Raw genomic sequence first — 18735 nt, 5'->3', positions numbered from 1 at the left:
TACAACTAAGAGGCTCTCTTTCTTGATGGTAAATTTGGATTTTAATTAACTTGGTTGATCCACTTGACAAGCTAAACATAAGGTGAGCCAGGCTGAACTATTTTAAAGAAATTCAAAATCTCTGAGAAAATGTCTTCCTCAGGGACTTTTGGTGGAACCTTAGAGGTCATCAAGTTGAGAAATTTGAAAAAAGTCTTCCAGTCTAGGCAAAACAGACTGAAGTAGCTCACTCTTCTGTTTTAGTGGGAATATTCTTATTCTGTGTTCAGTAACTGTTACCTCTGAAAAATACACAGCTGTTTTGTCAACAAGTGCAGATATGAACGTGTAAATCTCCATAATCCATGGGTGCTCGCATACCTTAACACTTTGTCATGTTACATACTTCACATACTTCAATATTATTGCTGGTACTTACATTTTTTCAGCAAAAAAAAAACAACAACAATCTGATGGGATGATGGAAAAGACAATTATGTGCAGGTTTGTGCAGCTGGCCAATCAGTGATGCTATTCAAGCATAAAATAGCATCTCTAACACTTTAACCCATATTGAAACATTGAAACTTTCTTCATAAGTTGGATTCTGGCTGATTTAGTCAACAGCTTGCTAAGCAACAGTCTCTCCTTTTATTTGATTTTTGGTCCTGTAACAGTACTTGACATTACATCTACATTTACACAGGTTATCAACAACCTTTGTCAAATATGTAAAAGTAATCAACATAGCCTTGTGGAACCACTCACAGTGCTGTCAGTGCTAAAAGCTGATTTGTTTCCAGAAGTACACACAATCTCTCATAACTCAGACACATTTCATCTGTTCATGAGGGATATGAACAAACTTATAAGAAAAAAGAAAAGCAACTGAGATAAGTCCAGGCTCAACATGCTATGGGGGAACTGAAGTACCTGGATAGGCAGAGAGAATGCTGGAGCTCACTGGATGAAGTACCACATGGAGAAAACATTTCAGTCTTTCGGTCAAAACAAATGATCCGTGGTACATTTGCATTTCTGTAGACAGAAATATGAACCGATTTGTCACTACCCAAGGTTCTTCTTACCATAAATAGTTCTTGTAAGCAGGCCTGTCACAAATAACACATTTTGCTGGGTGATTAATTGTTTCGGAAATTATTGTGATAATCTGTCATTTTGAGACTATTGTTTATAGCACAAAAAATTGTCTAACTATGAACATTCACCCTCTAAGAGGTCAATAAAGTAATTTCAAAAGACGCTTTAACACTGGAACTGTAAGACCTTTCAAATATAAAAAATTGTGAGGGGTGTTGGAGGGGTTTGCATTAGTCACTGTTCACATTGAGTTGACGGCAGATTCAATGGTTCACCACAGCCATTCAGCTTGAATCCAAAGCGCTGCCAGACTGCAGCTGTCACGTTCGGCTAAACCGGCGTTTCCCCAGCTTGCTCCTCCTCACTGGGCTTTCTGCTTCACTCTGTGGTAGGACACCAGGAGCCTGGCAGGTAACTGAGGTAACGGTCACACAGTGACGACTGGAGACAGCGCTGCAACCTTGCCATTTTTGTCTATGGGCAGTGAGGCGACAGACGCTTGCACTTATCCCGATGAGCAAACAGCACAATGTGAAATTTCTAGCTTGCACACGCAGGCTAGAGGCGCTACACAAGAAAGTTGAAAATTGTTGAACATTTGTCATTTTCGCTATCTGTCCCTTGTGTTGGGTTCAGCCTGAGCTTTTAGCTCCCTGTGTGTTGAGCTGTTACCAAGGAGTAACTCAAGGCAGCAGAATTGAGCTTTCTGTCATCCAGACTCTTTGGTAGAAAGAGAGAGATGAAGAAAACCAACAAGGAATAGTACTGCCCTCATTTCATTATTGAGCTCATTTGAATTTATGGTGCGATTAGTTGATTTGTATATTGCTGTTACATTGTAGGTCTTAAAATGGAGATGACAGAGACGAGTCCAGGCTGAAGTTTCCAGTTTCTAACCTGGAAGTTTTTTCAGCAAACTCTGGTCTGTTCTGAGCCGCTGCTCTACCTGGCAGCTTTATTAGTCTGAGAGGCTTTTTTCTGAGAGGTTCCTGCTCGCCCTTTCAAATTTCTAAAGGAGCTGAGTTTTGACAGAGACACTCCAAACAACCCCATTTGGTCGGCTGTTGGCTGAGGCGATGTCTTCCTGTGTCCGGGGCTGTGTTTCTGCGGCGGCCTCCCAGAGCGGGGCTCCACCTGCGGCTGGCCCATTTCAGGCGGCACCAACTGCCCCTGCCAGTAACGGTGTCCTCCGATCACGAGCCCAGCGGACCGGGGTGGGCGGTGGAAACTTCCTGGTTTTGCAAGGATTACTTTGGGTCCCCGGATCCTGGCATCACGAGCTGGAGACCTGGAGGTCTGAAAACGAAATTCATAAACCATAAAGTTTATGAATTTATGGAGAAATTCATAAACTCAAACATTTAAGCATTTTATTAGTTACATTTTTTCAGTGACTTCATATTAGGTTGAAATTATATAACAAGATAAAGACATGTCAGAAGGTAGCTTAATTATTTAACTCCAAGATATTTTTATGTTCCACTAATCAAAGCTCCCCTTACTATCCTTTTAATAAATATTTGACTTTACAGATGGCTTCACTTTACTTTGAAAATATATGCACGTCTTAAAATAAATCATTTGATTGAAGCAGTTTTCTCCCACAAAAATACCTTTAATTTATGTACATAAACTCCTTTAAAATAAATGTCACTGAAGCATTTTTTTAGCTTTTCTAGGGTTAGTGTTTATAAACTTTTAATTTGTTATGAATGATTTTCTATTCTCTCTTTCTCTTTATGCTGGAAAACATAAAATATAGAAGCCTAAATTCAGGTTTAGTTCATTCAGACTTTTCGGATAAATTAAGTTTATATTCCTTATGATAATTTATTAGGATAACAATTATTACCAACTAAAACTCTCATGCATACAAACTTTATATTAGATCATGTAAGGCCCAGGCAGATGCAGGGGATGGGGCTTGAGCCCCTATCCCTTTTATCCTTGATGGCCCCAGAGCCCTTTTTGACTTTTTTTTGTTGTTTTCTTGTAATGCACAGCACATTGCATTAGCATAGCCTAATCCAATGGTGCCCAAAGTGGATCCTGCAACGTTGGCATCCTGCATGTTCTAGTTCTCTCCTCCTCAGCATATCAATGTTCTTCTTAGGCCTCTAACGGCCCTTCACTGGGTCCAGGTGCATTAAACCAGCGAGAGACTCAAACTTTTAAATCTTTTAAATTAGTGATCTAACTGCAGTTAAAGAGTTTAAGTTGTGCTTGGATGGGCAGTTGGACTGGAGTCACACAGTTTTTGACCTCTTTTGCTTAATCTTTATTCTTTTTGTGGATAAGTAACATTTGTTTTGTTTAACTTTATCAAGAGGATCCAGTCTGGTTTTTTGTCATTTCATCATCAAGTGGACCAAAGGGGAAATATGGAGCACCAAGCTTATGGCTTCATTATTTAGAAATCTGCACAAAATAAGCTAAATATAAAATACCTACCGACTTAAAGCTCTAGAAATGTGTCAAACAAAGCTGACTGATTTATTTAGCCACCAAACTTAGTGGGGAAAATGGCAAAAGAAAAAAGTCTCCAATGCTCCCGGTTAGAGGTCTGCAACCTTTTTCCACTGTGAAGCTACACTACAGCAGAAACTGTCTGTTTGTTTGAAGAATATTTGTGTACGTAATAATTGTATAATTTCTCACTCTATTTCAACCCTCTTCAGCTTTCCACATCATTGTCTATGTTCTTTATCAGTGTTTTAGTTCAGTGTCTCGACCAAAATAACTGGAGTAAAGTCAAAGACATTTCTCTCACTCAAAGTCATGCAGTTTGTCATCTCTTGCACCGAGTAGAGAACGATACACCAACAATCTTATCAGATGCAAATGGAAAATAAACGGAAGCTGCTAAGAACAGTTTCTACAAGTGTAAATGCAAGAACAAAAAGGAATGGGAAGTTAGTCACATAAACCATAATATGACATGCAATACCTCCCTTTGCTCACCTCTGTATCAAACATTGCCGAAATGACTCTTTACCAAAGTCATTAATGTATATTGTGTAAAAAAATCTTATTTTAACAAGTACATTTTGAAAAAAAATTTAAATTAGTCAAAACTCATTGCCTTAATTTTTAGGTATCTAAGATGTCTAAATAAAAAACGACAAAAAAACAATGGAGCAGATTAAAAATCTCAAAACATGACAGAACAAAAGTAGCCAGTCATTTATGCTTTAGGTATTTACAAAAGTTGCAAATGTTGCAAAATATAGCATACCAAGCAAAAATTCATCTGATATGAAATGTTCATCAAATGAAGAGACCAACAGTTGATCTCAAGAAAGATTATGTTCAACAACCTCACCTAATGTTGAATACATTTTTTTATTGAAATGATAAAGATTATTTCTTTTGTCTCTTGTATTGCATTGCAGTGTAGAATTGGTTGTAACTTGCGTAGTGAGTGGAGAAAAAGTGAAATAAATGACACATAATACAGAAATAATAAAACAACTGAGATTGTTAGTCATTTTTACTTGACAAAGAAAAAATTGACATCTTTTGGTTCATTGAAATAATTATCTGTATGATTATTTTACATTAGATTTCTATCTATGTACATTATCAGAGTTTTCTATTAGTGTTTAAGACTTCTCTGTTTTTCACCTAAGTTTGAGTATCTGAATTGTTTCTAAAAAACAAACAGGTTTGCATTTTATTTCAAAGGTAGTTCACTTTAATGTTTTAATGGAGATTGCACCTTATTTCACCCTATTTGTTCACTTAGACTCTTGATCTAATCATTTGTTCCTGTTTTATTTCCTTTGGACATGCAGGTTATTGTACAACGGTCCCTGTCAGCTAAAAACATGAGTCATGTGAAGGGAGCGTCGATCTTTGCCGCCTATCTAAAGTTGCTGCCCTTCATCTTCATCATCCTGCCGGGTATGATTAGCCGAGCTCTCTATCCAGGTGCGTACACACACACACACACACACACAAATACTGAACAACATGCTGGCACAGATTTTAATTAAGAAAACAAAGGTAAAACATCCCACGTTCATGCAGGTAGAAACTTGCTTTGCCATCAGAGATGAAATGAACTGATTTTGACATCAGTTTGTAAAACAGGTGTGTGTGTGTGTGTGTGTGTGTGTGGGGGTGTGTGTGTGTGTGTGTGTGTGTGTGTGTGTGGGGGTGTGTGTGTGTGTGTGTGTGTGTGTGTGTGTGTGTGTGTGTGTGTGTGTGTGCTGCTTGAATGTCTGTGTGCTTTTCTTGTAAGTCTATTGTGATTTTGGGGAAGCTCAGGACTCTCCCACTGATCACTTTAACCTGAAAAGGTTAAAGGTCATGCAGAACAGCTGTAATTCATCTTGATTAAATCAAAATAAATTTTTAGATTTAAAAATTAATTTCAGCATTTTTAAAGGTTTGATGATGGCATGCTTTGATTTTTTTATTACACACTAAAAACAAGAAAACTTTTTAATTACACAAAGTAGACAAACACAACATCCTATCATTTTTTCTTATTTTGATTGAAGATTCACTTCAAATATACAACACCATACAAAAGTATGCCAACTCATATAAATCTTTCACATGTCAATACACGTGTTTGATACAGTTTTATGTCACTACTTGTGACATAAAACAGCATCATTCTCACTTCATGATGCTGGTTTGAAAGTTAAGGAATAAAAAGCTCAAGGTGTGCTGTTCAGAGCTGGGTGGCCCACTGCCCACTTTTTCCCACAAATAGAAATGTTGCCCATTCTTCTTTGCTAATATCTCAATCTCTATCACACTGGATGTTGAGAATCTGAACAGAAATGTTCACATTTTGCCACAGATTCTCAGTTGGGTTTGGAATTTGATTAGGCCATTTTAACACTTTAATCCAAGGATTTCGATTATATCTTTGGCTTGATGTTTGAATCCCTGTCCTAGTCTCAAGTCTTACAACCTCTAGCAAGTTTGTCTTCCTGAACTTGGATTTAGCTCCATCTATTTTATCTAGTCTTATCATCCTCCTCGTCCAGCATCATGCAGAAGACATGAAGCTGCAGCAAACATGTCTTCTTATGGCCTCTGGGCTGCTTCTCTGAATGAATCTGAGGTTAACAGTTCAGGTCAGGGGTCAAGAACCGAAGACTCCAGAGCGGCAGGCTCATCATTTTCTCAAAATGTATTAACCGGGATCAATAACTTTGTCAGATAATAAATATTTTAATGATATAAAAAAGTCAAGCTGGTTTGAACAGTTGCTATATTTTGATGCAACATCAGTACAGATATTTCCCACCAAATTGATCCTAATGGTTTATGGAATGTTCTTTTATATCAGTTTTCTTATTTTCTTAGGTAGACTTTCTATTTTTCCACACTTTTTATATGTGGATGGAAAAGACTCTGCTGGCTTAAGAAACTTGTTTTCTTTGCAAAAGTTTAACTTTTATTTTTGAAATTATATTGCATATCGAGAACAAAGAGTGACAAATTACAAAAATAACTAAACAATTTAAATGTGTCAAATTACTAAACTGGAAATAAATCCATTTAATACATTATTTGTGTATTTATTTCCAGTTTTACTAAATTAATGCCATTTAAATAATTTCATGTTATTTATTGGAATTTTGCACTCTTCACTCTCCATAATTAGAGCCCAATGACCTTTAATAATTGATTAGATGAATTCTGAAAGCAGATGCTTCAAATGTATTTTAATTTATGGTTTCATTGAAATGGGAGCTGAATGAAAGTATATATTAAATATTGTAAATTATGATATTTTTCTTCTTTGCATTTTTATGCTACCCTGTGTGGGTCTTTCACACAAAATCTCAAGACAGCACAACAAATTCTGTTGTAACCTGAGAAAATGTGGAAGAGCGTGGGGTTGGTTTTTTACGGTCTTGGAGCAAATAGTTCAAACAAAGAAAGTTGTCTTGACTGGCAACTAAACCCACACACACCCAAAAACACATTAAAGCTACTATGTGTATATAAGATGATCATAGGTCATTTTAGTTCTTTTCTGTGAGCAGCTCATTCTTTTAGCACCTCATACAGACTGGGTAGAATTCTGTAGTATGTGCTCACCTGCCCGAGGTGCCGGTGTGGGGAAGCATGTTCCAGTCTGCGTAGTTGCTGGGACTGACGAATGAGGGAAGCACCCCCCTCCGATTGGTGGGGTTCCCGCAGGTCCAGCATGCTCTGAGAGAAGCGAGCCATCATGTTGAGTCCGTCTCCGTGGGACTGCCCTCTGCCGGATCGAGTCTGCCCACCGTTGATCAGCAGGTCACTGGCCTCCTGTTGAGGACAGTTATGGAACTCCTCCTCTGATGCTGTCGATGCACTTGAGGGGTCTTCGTTGATTGCTCGGTCACATATGACCTTCGTGCTGTCTTGGCTCCCCTCTTCATTGCTGCCCGAGTCTTCGCCATCGTTCTTTGAGGGTAAGAGGCTGCTGTTGGGCACCAGCTCCGTGTGAGCGCACTCTGTGTACAAATTATCAACCAGATCCATTTTTATCAGCGTGACCTGAGCCTCACCGGGGTGCTCTGCCGAGGTGGGGTCTATGACTAACTGCAGCGTGCGGCGTTTGGGGACAGGAGGTCCTGCATGTGCCATATCTAGAGTTTTTCCAGTGCTGTGTGTCGGCTGTGAATCATCAGCAACCTTGGCTTGGGTTGGAGACTTTGGCAGTTGTGGTTTATGTTGTGGAGTTGTGGTTGGTTGCTGAGGGGAATCTGAAGATTCTATTTGCTTGTTTTCTGCTGAAAGTATGGCAGTGGGCCCTTTAGGATTGCTATGTTTTTCTGTTTTTAGCTCTTTTTTGTCCTGATTTGAGGTGGATTCCTCAGCTGCCACTGGTTGAGTCAGAGGTGCACTGAAGCGTATAGCCTGACTGACCTCAAACCTTTCTGACCTCTGTAAGTGAACCTGATGCGCCCTCTTTTCATCCCTAATATTGATGAAGCCGATCACATCACTTGGGGGGTCTGGCTCTGGCCAGGTGGGAAGATAGGGGATTAGGTTGGCTTTCTCCAGATTGACTAAGCCCGGATGTAACCACGCCTCTTCCATAACTTCCTTAAGGCGTCCTTTCATCACCTTCAGCCCAGCAAGATTCTGGGAGTTTGATTCTTTTTTACTTGAGTTCTGGTCAGAGGAGGTGGGACTGGTGTGATTTCCTGCTGCCACCAGTGCATATTTGGGATTGATGAGCTTCCTTGCGACAGAAGCCGGGACAGGAGCCGGCACCGCCTGGGGGACTGGGTCAGGGATCGGCTCATCCTTCAAGGAAACCTTGCTCAGGGACACTCCCCGGGACATGAGGTAGAGGTCCCGGAACTGCAGGTCAAAGGTCTCCACTGCCTGCCCTGTGATGACGGTGATGAGGTTCCGGTCCAGACGGGACGAGGACCAGGTGAAACTGGAATAACACATAGATTAAAGAATAAGGTCACAGTGATAACTGAACATGCTTAGATCTGCAGATTCCTACACTGTGGGTAGAATTCTGTAGTTTAATGTAGTTTAATAATTATACCAGATATATGTCTGCTGAAGTCAAACATCATCTAATTATGTATGTTATTGCATAATTGTCAAGGATGACATTTTCTGGAAGAATCAGTGGCGATGCAGAAGGCAGGAACAGCTCAGAACTAAAGACTGAGGTTTCAGGCTAATTTACTTCAATTGGCATCAGATGATAATGGGCGTAATGCATCCTGCAGCAGCAGGCCTGAAAGGGAAACATTGGATAGTGAATGCATTACACAGGGTGTAATGTCTCTGAAAGTGATTTGCTTGTACAGAGGTTTCACAATAACTGATGAACTTTACTGGTTTTGCCTTCATATTCTCAGGTCAACTGGGAGTCAAAAAGGAGGACACGATGTGATGTACTGACAGTTCCAACAAGTCATTCACTAAGGTCCTTGCATAGGTGATGAAAGGACGTCAGAAGAATTCTTACTCCTTGGACATTTTCACACATAAACCACTCAAATTTATAGGGATGCAGTGATCTGTGTCGTTTACTTCCGATACAGATATTTAATATCGGCTGCTAACACACAAATAAATTATTTTTTAAAAATCATATATTCTGATTTCCAGATTTTTTTTTTTTCAGATTTTCTCATAGTGACCCTAAAATGAAAATTTCAGATCCCTCCATGATTTCTAAATGGGGGAACTTGCAAAGTTGCAGAGTGCTCAACACGTATTTACCTCACTGCATATACGCAGTATATTTGATCTTTCTGATCCGACGCCCTCAAAGACGGGGCTAGGTTGTTTAGCATGGCTGGAAGGTTGCCATGGAAATAAAAGGCTTTCTCAAACAATCAAGGCAACACTGCAGGAGGAGGGGATAACATTATAACACCATATAAAGCTAAATAAAGTTAAAGTGTATTTTATTTCTTGACATACTAGTTTCTCTCTGGATTCACTAGCCTTTTGTGCTTGAATGCTCAAGTCAGATTTAAAGTGGCTTGATTTCACTGAAAATTGTCAGGCATTGAAAAAAATATGTAAAAACACTGTTTTTACATATTTTCCAGAAAATCTCACAAACCTTTAGTCAAAAAAAGTTAGACTTAAACAAAAGTCCTACAAGGCAGTCTTGAAATACTTGAACTCATTATTATCATCAGTATGTTAGTGTCAAAGCACTGACTCATGGGCTGCTCACCTGTATGAGCCGGAGATGGCTCTGTCTCCATCTACAAGGAGAAACTTCTCGTTCAAGGAACCCCGCACCTTCTGTGCCGATCGTGTGAAGAATTCCAAACCTCCACAACAGCGTACTCGCAGATTCTACGCACACACACACACACACACACACACACATATACATACAGTGTTAACACTATAGAACTCTACCAGGGTTGGCATTCATTGCAGAAAAGCCTTTAATGCACAAAGGAAACATAATGGCAACAACAGACTGGAGAGCCTCAAAAGAAAGCCTTTCCTTGTTGCTTAAGAATCAGCTTTAATGACCTCCACATGATGTTGAGTGACTGTGCAGGTTAGAGCTTGGACTGTCATGCTTCATTGACACACCCTGTAGTGTTTGTCTAGGGTTCTGTGATTAGGGTGTGGTTCCTGGCTGAGTAATAGTTCTGTGTGAAATCTCTCATGAGCAGCTAAAGAAAGGAGTTGGTAAAGCTTGCAATAACAAAGGGGAAAGATTAGAGGAAAAAGTTAAGAGGAGATAAAATTAAGAATGCAGATAATGCTGTTTGAAAGGAAGAAGAGGAACAGAAAAAGAAACCTAGAAGCAACAGCAAATTGAGAGTGTGGGAGGTTTATCTAATTGCCTGCTGCACAGACAGGAATGTATTCAGGATCTTTCTGGCCTCCAGTCTGAAAAAAACGAAACACGTAGAAAATTTCCGTGAAACGTTAAGTATTTTCTGTTAGCAGTTGAACCAGTTTAACTCAGAGGCAAAAAATAACAAAGCAGTTAAGTGAATGACTGGCTGGTGCAAGTTAGATGTCTGCAGGCAAAAGCTTGCAACTCTAAATCAATGACGAACTTTGCTTAATGATGTACATCTAAAAGTGTGATCTTATTGTTAAAAACAGTCATTTTCTTAAGAATGTGTTCTCTGGGAGATCAAAACTGTTTTAATTATAATCATTGCCATTTATGTAACTCCAGATTGTCATCTAATCCAAGCTCCTCATCAAAATAGTGTGTGTATGTGCATGCAGACCTTTAGGTGCCCCCGATGCATATCAGCTCTGCCACACATGGAAAGAAAGCAGGGCACTGCAGCGATATCCAGAATGATGTACACGGGGATTTTACGCTTATGGGACGCGTCCAGAAGGTCTCGAAAGATATCCACATCTGTAAACACGTCCATCACCACAGCTATCACCTGCACACACACACACACACACACACACACACACACACACACACACACACACACACACACACACACACACACACACACACAGGAAACCAGAAGTTGTTAGTCTTTCCTGTTCCAAGGGTGGGTTCAGTTTGTTCTGCTGTTATCAACAATATTAAAGCCATTAATCTACAGAGGAAGCTGGGTACTTTGGAGAATCTAACAATAAATTAAGAAAAAAATGATTCCAGTCCAGAAAATGCAGGTTTCATCAGATGACTGTTTTGCAGAGAGGTGATAAAATGCTGCTGGACTGGCCACCGTGTTCCTCTGCTGCATAGAAAAAACAACAGTCCACTGACTTAACCAAACTAGAAGCTTAAATCTGCACAGCTAAAAGATAATCAAGATAACTATATTAATCTGCCTCTCTTAGGTTCATTGGAAAATGAATCAATCATGATTTTTGGACCGAGTCTAATTATTTTAATGGTTTTTGCTTCTTTTGTAGACGAAACCAGAGAGTGAGCATGTACCAAGATTTATGAGTAAGAAAGGTAAAAGTGATGTACATTGTGCAGGCATGTGAACTTGTTCGGTGACGTAAATGCATTTCTTTCCACTGACACTCCAAGCTCAAACTTGTCTCAATATAACGCTGCAGGCGTGTCTAAGGGTGGCACATGGACAAGGTAAAGCAAAATTTATGAGACAGAAAATTGTGGCAGATGGTGAGATTTAAACTGAAAAGTCAAGACAGGGTTTGCCAATTGAGCAGAAACATGGCCACCGGTCTACAAAGAGCAAATCAAATATGCTGTTGTGTCACTTAAAAATTTACAGCCAAGCAGTACATGTAGTGACTAGCATCTAATCACGTTATTATTGTTAGAAAAGTAATTTTTATTAATAGTTAAGACCTCTAAAGTTATTTTTGCACTGCAAGAGTCCAAACACACCAACACCTATCGTGTCAAAGGGGAATTTATGTACACAGGAAGTCACTATTAGTATTACACAACATATGCATAACATGTATAAATATAGAGATGCTTTACAATTCCATGGTTGAGCTGACACAGTAGACCAACACCAGCTGTTAATTCAGCTCCAGTCATTCGCACTGACTGTGGGAAATGTCACACTGGACATCAACCAGATTGGATTCTGTGACTTTCCACTTTCCTCCAGCCTGGGGTTTTGATTTCCAAAATATACTTTAACGTTAAAAAATACTTTGCTCACTAATCATCAAACCACTGCTTTCTCTCCTTCACCCATGAGTGGTCCAACATAAAGTTTGTGACAGCAATAGCTGTCTGTGTTTGTGGTGAGTCCTAACTCCAGATACAGTCCATGATTTGTCCATCTCTTCAAGACTCAAAGATGGGTTTGACTCACAATCTTCTTAAGGCTGAGATTATTGCTGTTGCTTGTGTTTTTCTCCACTAAACTTTTCATTGATATATCTGGATACAGCCTTCTGTGACACTCTAGATTCTTCAGTGAGGACCTTTTTGGCATTTCCTCTGTATGAAGTGAAGTCAGCATTCTTCTATCTTAACATAGCACTTGCTAAATAAATGATAAACATTATTTAAAAAAAAAACACTAATCATTTAATTTATTAAGCTATAGGCCACACTGAACTAAATTTAAGCTTAGCACAGCTTATTTTGACCAATGAGCCATAGTTTACAATACTATCCTCATTTATTCATCATTATAAAACCTATGTATCCCTAGACTTCATCTAATTTTAATAAGCTCAAGGTGCATCAAAGAAAATGTCATTTGATTAGCTTAAAGACAACATGCACATATCGTTTAATGGTTCAGAATCATGAAGCACAGAGTTTTATTCTTTATTAGCTGTATTTTAGGTCTCTAGTTGTCCCCATCGTGTGTACATTCTGTTTTTGGAGGAAAACTTCCATTATTATTACTTTCTACCAATAAAATCTTGATTGTTGCCATGCTCCTCCTGACCACCTACCTTCTGGGCTGATGCGATGCTCTTGCGAACCACCTCCTTGATGTGCGTGTGACCCTCCGTGGGAGGCTGCGTGTGCACGGTCACGCGCGTGACCCCTCGGTATGAGATGGCTTCAGGCCAGCCAAGGTCCAACTCCGCCACCGAAGCTTCGGACCGGTCTGGCCAATATGCCAGAGACACCTCCCCGTCTTCTGCTTCTTCCGCGGACCCTGGAGTCACATTCCCCGGCCCGGGAGTCTCGGGCCTCTGGTGGTGTTCGTACCCGGGTCGGTACGCCTCCGCGGTGCGCGTGACTCGCTCCAGCTCTCTTTCCGAGAGGAACTCCCGAACTTCGTGTTTCTGGATGTAGTCCATGAACGCATCGCGGCCCTTGGTGATGAGAGCTTCGAGGGCCAGTCGTTGGTCCTCGCTGTAGAAAAACTCCGGCTTGCTCTCGCTAATGCGCCAGTTGACGTGGTGGTCATCCAGACACTGGATCTGAGACAACGCCATGACGTCCCAGTTAAAGTGAACAAATAAGCACAGAAACTAGTCTGACCCAGTTTCCTCTCGTCGGTCCGAGGGGTCAAGACTCAAATACGTGCTAAAAGTCATTACAGAGTCCGAGTGACCCTCGATTTGCTCCAGTCTTACTACGCGGGTCCATTTAGTAAAGTTTTAATAAGCTAACAGCAGCTAGCAGCCCAACCCGGACCGCTCGGGTAACTGAGTCTCAGTCAGGTGGAGGCTGAACAAAGCTCTCCCTCCTTCCCTTCCCTCCCCTCCCGGAGCCCCGCCTTTCACCTGAAAGAAGCCCCGCGGCGGCGCGGCGCGGCGCGGCGCGGCGCGGCGGCCCCGCTTCTCACAACGGCAGCTGCAGGGCTGGGCAGACTCGGAGACAGATGTCCCAGTCGATGAGCTTGAAGGTGTCTGTCCGTGAGTCAACGCGACGGTGAAAACACCCGCCAGACAGACACAAGTTATTAATCCCCCGTTGCTAAAACTGCGTGACTCAGACTAACTGTTGCGCTGACGAGTCACATTTCCTCTTTGTTGTCGGAGCTCGGAGGTTTTTGTCCAGGCAGCAGTTGGAGCCGTCGCTCCATGAACGTGGCACAGATGTCATGACTGTATCCGGGTTCACAGCAGTTCTTGTGTTCGAAACTACTGAGAAAAACCTTTCAAACTTGTTCTAATGGATACAGGGACTGTATCTTCATCATAGAATCCGGGATTGGAAGTTTGGCCCGTGGGCAGAAAGACGGAGTGTTGGTGAGGAAAGAGAAGCTGAACTCAACTCAACTCAACTCAACTCCTCCCTCCCTAAACCGGACGGAGAAAGAAACATGTGGCTTTTTCCGTCCTCAAACAACGAGCTCACTAAAGCATGAAGTGACTGAGGAGCGTTAATGAGAAGCATTGATGGATATCAAAGTTCAGCCAAAATGAGCAGATTCCTCGAAAAGAAAATTGCTGAGTAGACTAAATGGCATGAACTCAAGGGGTCTGCTGTTTTTGTTTGTGTGATAAAAAAAAGTACAAAAATGTGAAATAAATTGGGTGTTTGGAGCTTCCAGGTCTGGAATTTTAGGTATAACTTCATTAAATATAAAAGTTCTTAGGTTTTTGTTATTAAGTATATTTTTGTATTCCTTAATAAAATACATTATGCTCTACATATGACTTATCTCATGAGAACATTTATAAAACGTGTTATAAAGACACCTACATGAAGGTCATTTGAAGAATACTTTAAGTCAAATAATTGGCACAAATATGTAGAGCCCTGGAAATATTTTAGGAACGTGAAAATGTTTAAGTAATAAATACACATATTGATCTTATTAGGTAAGCATTTATTTCATTTAGAATTTGGTTAAAACAATTCTTTTGGTTTATGGCTAAATATGTGCTAAAACTACTTTGTTTTTGTATTTAATACATTTCTATCCTAATAAAGCCCATTTAAGAACTACACATTGCATGATGGGAGTTCAAAGTTCTGTGCTGGAACCATGGATTTTGTTTAATAAAATTGCACAAAATCAAAAACCCAAGTTAAGTTCTTTATAAGGGCACAACAAACAGAAAGGTGTTTTGCAGTTTCAGCTAATCTTATTTGCTGAAACTTTTTGTCACTATGTTTAGTGAAAAAAAATCTAATCTCACAGTCTATTATCCACAAGTAGTACATCAAATCTGTGTAGCATTATTTCTACACAAATAATGCTACACAATGCTACTTATTTTTAGCATTACTTGCTACAAATAATAGACCAACTCCTGATCAGAAGTGAGTCATGATTGTTCATAATTCTTGGACTTGATCATATCTCATTTTGTCCTGCATTCATATCACCGGTTTTCAATAGATATACGTTCTGTGGAGACTCATGGTCACAAGTTTTAATGTGGTGACTCTAGATTTGCTCAAGTCTTAGAATAGAAAATGCCTTTATTGTCCCACAAAGGGGAAAGTCAGATGTCACAGCAGCGTCAGATACAAAATATCTGCTCTCCATATTTGTCCTTCCTGCTGAATGTCTGTCTTTAATGTTTTTCTTGGAAAGAAGTGGCTCCTCAGCTGCTGTTCCAGTCGCAGAGTCCTCAACTAAAAGTCTTAACCTAACTATATCCATCGTCTAAATATTTTTTTTTCATCTGGTGAAGAATTTGTAGCATCGGTTTCCTTACATGTGGCAGCATGTTGAGAATGATTTTATGCTAATCATGCAGCTTATTAAAAATGCAAAAATATAGATCTTTTAGGCACAAGCAATCTGTTAACTACATTTATTCCAGGCTGTCGTATTATTCTACAACAATTAAGTTGTCTGCCACTGCTTTTCAGGTATCCCTGCTAATAAAGCTTGTTGTGATAAAGTAATGTACTTCTGATCAGTCTGCACAATAATGTAAAGACAACAAAATCTCCACAAATATTAAAAGTTTGCAAAATAAAATTTTTGCATCACTGCCACTGCCTTTGGCAGTAATGCAAACTTGGCTGAATCAAGATAACAACTCATCTATTCTTATTGAATCATGAGCAAATTTTAGCTTTATAAGCCAGACCAGAATAGACAAAAGGAGGTGGAGTCTTGTTTAATTCTGCCTTCACCAGTAAGCACATATTCTATGGAAACTTTTTATCTTTTGAATATGTTGCCTTGCAACTAAACTCATCCTCTCGTATCTTGTTGCTGAATATATACAGACCGCTGAAATTCTGTGCAAACTTCTTTGATGATTTCGCTGAATTATTGTCCCTAATTTTGGTTGATTTTGATTTTGTTCTTATTGGTGATTTAAATTTTCATAGCAACAATCCACTTGCTCGAGGCAGTAAAGAGCTACGTCAGATCCTGAAGAACTGTGGACACCTAAAGAGCTTCCTGCTGGCCACAAAAAGAAACAGGTTTTGTTTTCCACTCCATTGGTGACGATATTCATATTTCAGACACTGTGGGATGTGTTGATCCAGAGGAGTGTGTACGGGTGTGTGGAGCAGAGGTTGGATGTTCCAACATTGCCTTTCCCAAACTGGTCATTGAGCTCATGCCAAGTGGTGAGTTTTTTTTTCCCCCCACTTAATTTCTGAATATTTTCCAGCACACATCTCTCCATGTGTGTGTGTGTCTGTTTGGACTGCAGGCTTGAGGGGGCTCATGATAGCAGTGATGATGGCAGCTCTGATGTCATCTCTGACTTCCATCTTCAACAGCAGCTCCACACTTTTTACCATGGACATCTGGAAAAAACACCGGCCTGGAGCCTCTGAGAGGGAGCTGCTGCTGGTTGGCAGGTACCCTACATCACCTGCACACTTCATCATCAGGATGCTGTTTTATTATGCAATGATCCATAACAGACAAAATATCTTTTGATTCTGTTTCTATTCATGTTTGTCCAGGATTGTCACTGTGATCCTAGTGGTGGTGAGTGTGGTGTGGATCCCCATCCTTCAATCAGCCAATAGCGGCCAGCTCTACGTCTACATCCAATCAGTGACAAGCTACCTGGCTCCGCCAGTCACAGCCGTCTTCACACTGGCAGTCTTTTGGAAGAGGACCAATGAACAAGTACGACTTTTGCACAAAATGCTCACAGTTTGTGCTTTGCAAAACAAATGTTCGCTTTAGCAATAATTTATCACATACTTAACATTTTTCACTTGTTTTTATATCTGTTTTTGCAAAGTTTTTATAAAATTTGAATACCTATGGAAGAGAAGCAAGGTATTGTGGGAAAACATATCGACCCATAATAAGCTGCAATGCAACATATTGCCTCTCTTCTATAGGTATTCAAATTTTATAAGAACTTTGCAAAAATAAAGTGAAAAATGTTATGTATGTGATAAATTATTGCTAAATACTCAGGGTTAATAACCCTGCTCTCTGAAACGGGTCCTGCTCTCACTCCTTCAGTTTCTGGAATTTTGCAGTTCAAGAAATCTTCAAAGTGGGTGAGTCTCCTTGGAAATTTATTGGAATTTAGAAGAATTAATAAGAATGTATGGGTGCAAATGTGATTTAAAATTACAGAGGTTGACCAGCCCTTGAGGACTTGAGTTTGAGACCTGTGATTTAAAATTTCAGCACCTTTTCGACCATAGAGCAACAAGTACATTAGGAAATTTACCCCATTTGTAGCGCCATAATACTGAGCTTTCAGGGTTTTATCTCTGAACTGTTTGTGTTTCCTTCTGTTGTACTGCAGACTGTTTTATTGGCCTTGTACAAAAGTTCCTGTCACTGCTTTGCATGGAGTTGATTTATTTTCTTTTTTTGTTTAAATGTGTGAACACACTTGAGTTTGTTTGTGGTTGTGACTCATTTGATCAAGTGTATTGTGAGATTTATCTGTGACATATTGTACTCCAATTGTTGACATCAATCGTAAATCTATGGATGAGTGGGAATTCCTGCTGGAATTGTCCCATGTATACTTATGGCATCAGGATTCATTATGTTGCCAAAAGTATTTGCTCACCTGCCTTGACTTATATAACTGTATGTGAGATCCCATACCTAATCCATATGGTTAAATATGACACTGGTCCACCCTTTGCAGCTAGAAGAGCTTCTGGGAACTTTTCTAGGAATGCTTTGGATGCAGCTGGTCACCAGTGTTTGCGCACAAGGCTTGATTGGGAAGTCACTGGGAAGGGCTGCTGGTTCAACGCGGAAATGTGTGATCCCTGCGGTAGAGGAAAAAAATCAATCAGGTGGGGGAATTAAATAAAAGTAAAGATGAACTGCTGAATGGCCTTATTTCGGTCGCATTGGCAGAATCCAGCCAAATTTCTCTTTTGCATTCATCTTTTACGAATCCCCGTGCTTCTTCGGCATCTTCCCATCCTCCACCCTCCAACTTCGACACTGCATCATCAACTCTACCGTGGCTCCCTACCTGCGGATCAATCGACCGGAACTCATCTAGCAAGAGCCCTGAAATCATAATTAAAAACAATATGCCCAACCAATAGGCCGTTAAACAAAGCTTCACTTCAAATCAGGATATCGATTGGTATCAATCTATTGTTGATCAGCTATCTACCGACTGGCCTCGTCTGGGTGCCCGACCTAAAGCTGCCCTTCTCACTTCAATTCCTAGCCTGACCCAAGAGTCTAAAAAATTATCCTGGACACACGTAGGTTGTAAAGGGAAAAATGGCAAAACTACATTCACTGACGCTCCTTGTCAGTCACTAGAAGTCAAAAATTGCTTCTCACCGCTCTGTGTCAACACCGACGAGCGTCTTCTGGACAACGCTGCAGCCTCAAGCTCATCTGGGCTGGTGCTGCTCTATGCGCTCTATATCTGCAA

At 40.2% G+C, this 18735-nt stretch overlaps 2 protein-coding genes across 3 annotated transcripts in view; one reads left to right on the top strand and one right to left on the bottom strand.

Moving 5' to 3' along the window:
* The window catches only part of slc5a10 (solute carrier family 5 member 10), a 33869-nt gene that overhangs the window by 7408 nt on the left and 7726 nt on the right, over positions 1-18735 (top strand). The window contains exons 9-13 of one of the 2 annotated variants that reach the window (XM_055023089.1): positions 4875-5010; positions 16364-16471; positions 16558-16708; positions 16817-16985; positions 17334-17371. In XM_055023089.1, the coding sequence (XP_054879064.1) occupies positions 4875-5010; positions 16364-16471; positions 16558-16708; positions 16817-16985; positions 17334-17371 (602 nt within the window). The remainder of the gene's footprint in view (positions 1-4874; positions 5011-16363; positions 16472-16557; positions 16709-16816; positions 16986-17333; positions 17372-18735) is intronic. The other variant, XM_055023088.1, reaches the window with a different exon arrangement.
* LOC129353728 (protein FAM83G) lies at positions 612-14169 on the bottom strand. The gene is made up of 5 exons (XM_055023087.1): positions 12925-14169; positions 10785-10952; positions 9755-9879; positions 7147-8482; positions 612-2376 (listed from the first exon to the last, which is right to left on the bottom strand). Exons 1-5 carry the CDS (start codon positions 13414-13416, stop codon positions 2023-2025), a joined length of 2475 nt encoding a protein of 824 aa, XP_054879062.1. The 5' UTR covers positions 13417-14169; the 3' UTR covers positions 612-2022.

This window comes from Poeciliopsis prolifica, unplaced genomic scaffold (assembly GCF_027474105.1).
Source record: "Poeciliopsis prolifica strain line A6 unplaced genomic scaffold, Auburn_PproV2 SCAFFOLD095, whole genome shotgun sequence".
Taxonomy (NCBI): domain Eukaryota; kingdom Metazoa; phylum Chordata; class Actinopteri; order Cyprinodontiformes; family Poeciliidae; genus Poeciliopsis; species Poeciliopsis prolifica.
This window is presented reverse-complemented; position numbering and strand designations above follow the sequence as displayed.

What these genes read in the sequence shown, in the direction of transcription:
- LOC129353728 (XM_055023087.1), bottom strand. Translation starts at nt 13,416, where the DNA reads ATGGCGTTGTCTCAGATCCAGTGTCTGGATGACCACCACGTCAACTGG. An exon ending in GCATCGCATCAGCCCAGAAG is followed by an intron (nt 10,953 to 12,924) that starts GTAGGTGGTCAG and finishes GTGTGTGTGCAG; the next exon opens with GTGATAGCTGTGGTGATGGA. An exon ending in GCCATCTCCGGCTCATACAG is followed by an intron (nt 8,483 to 9,754) that starts GTGAGCAGCCCA and finishes GTGTTATTCCAG; the next exon opens with TTTCACCTGGTCCTCGTCCC.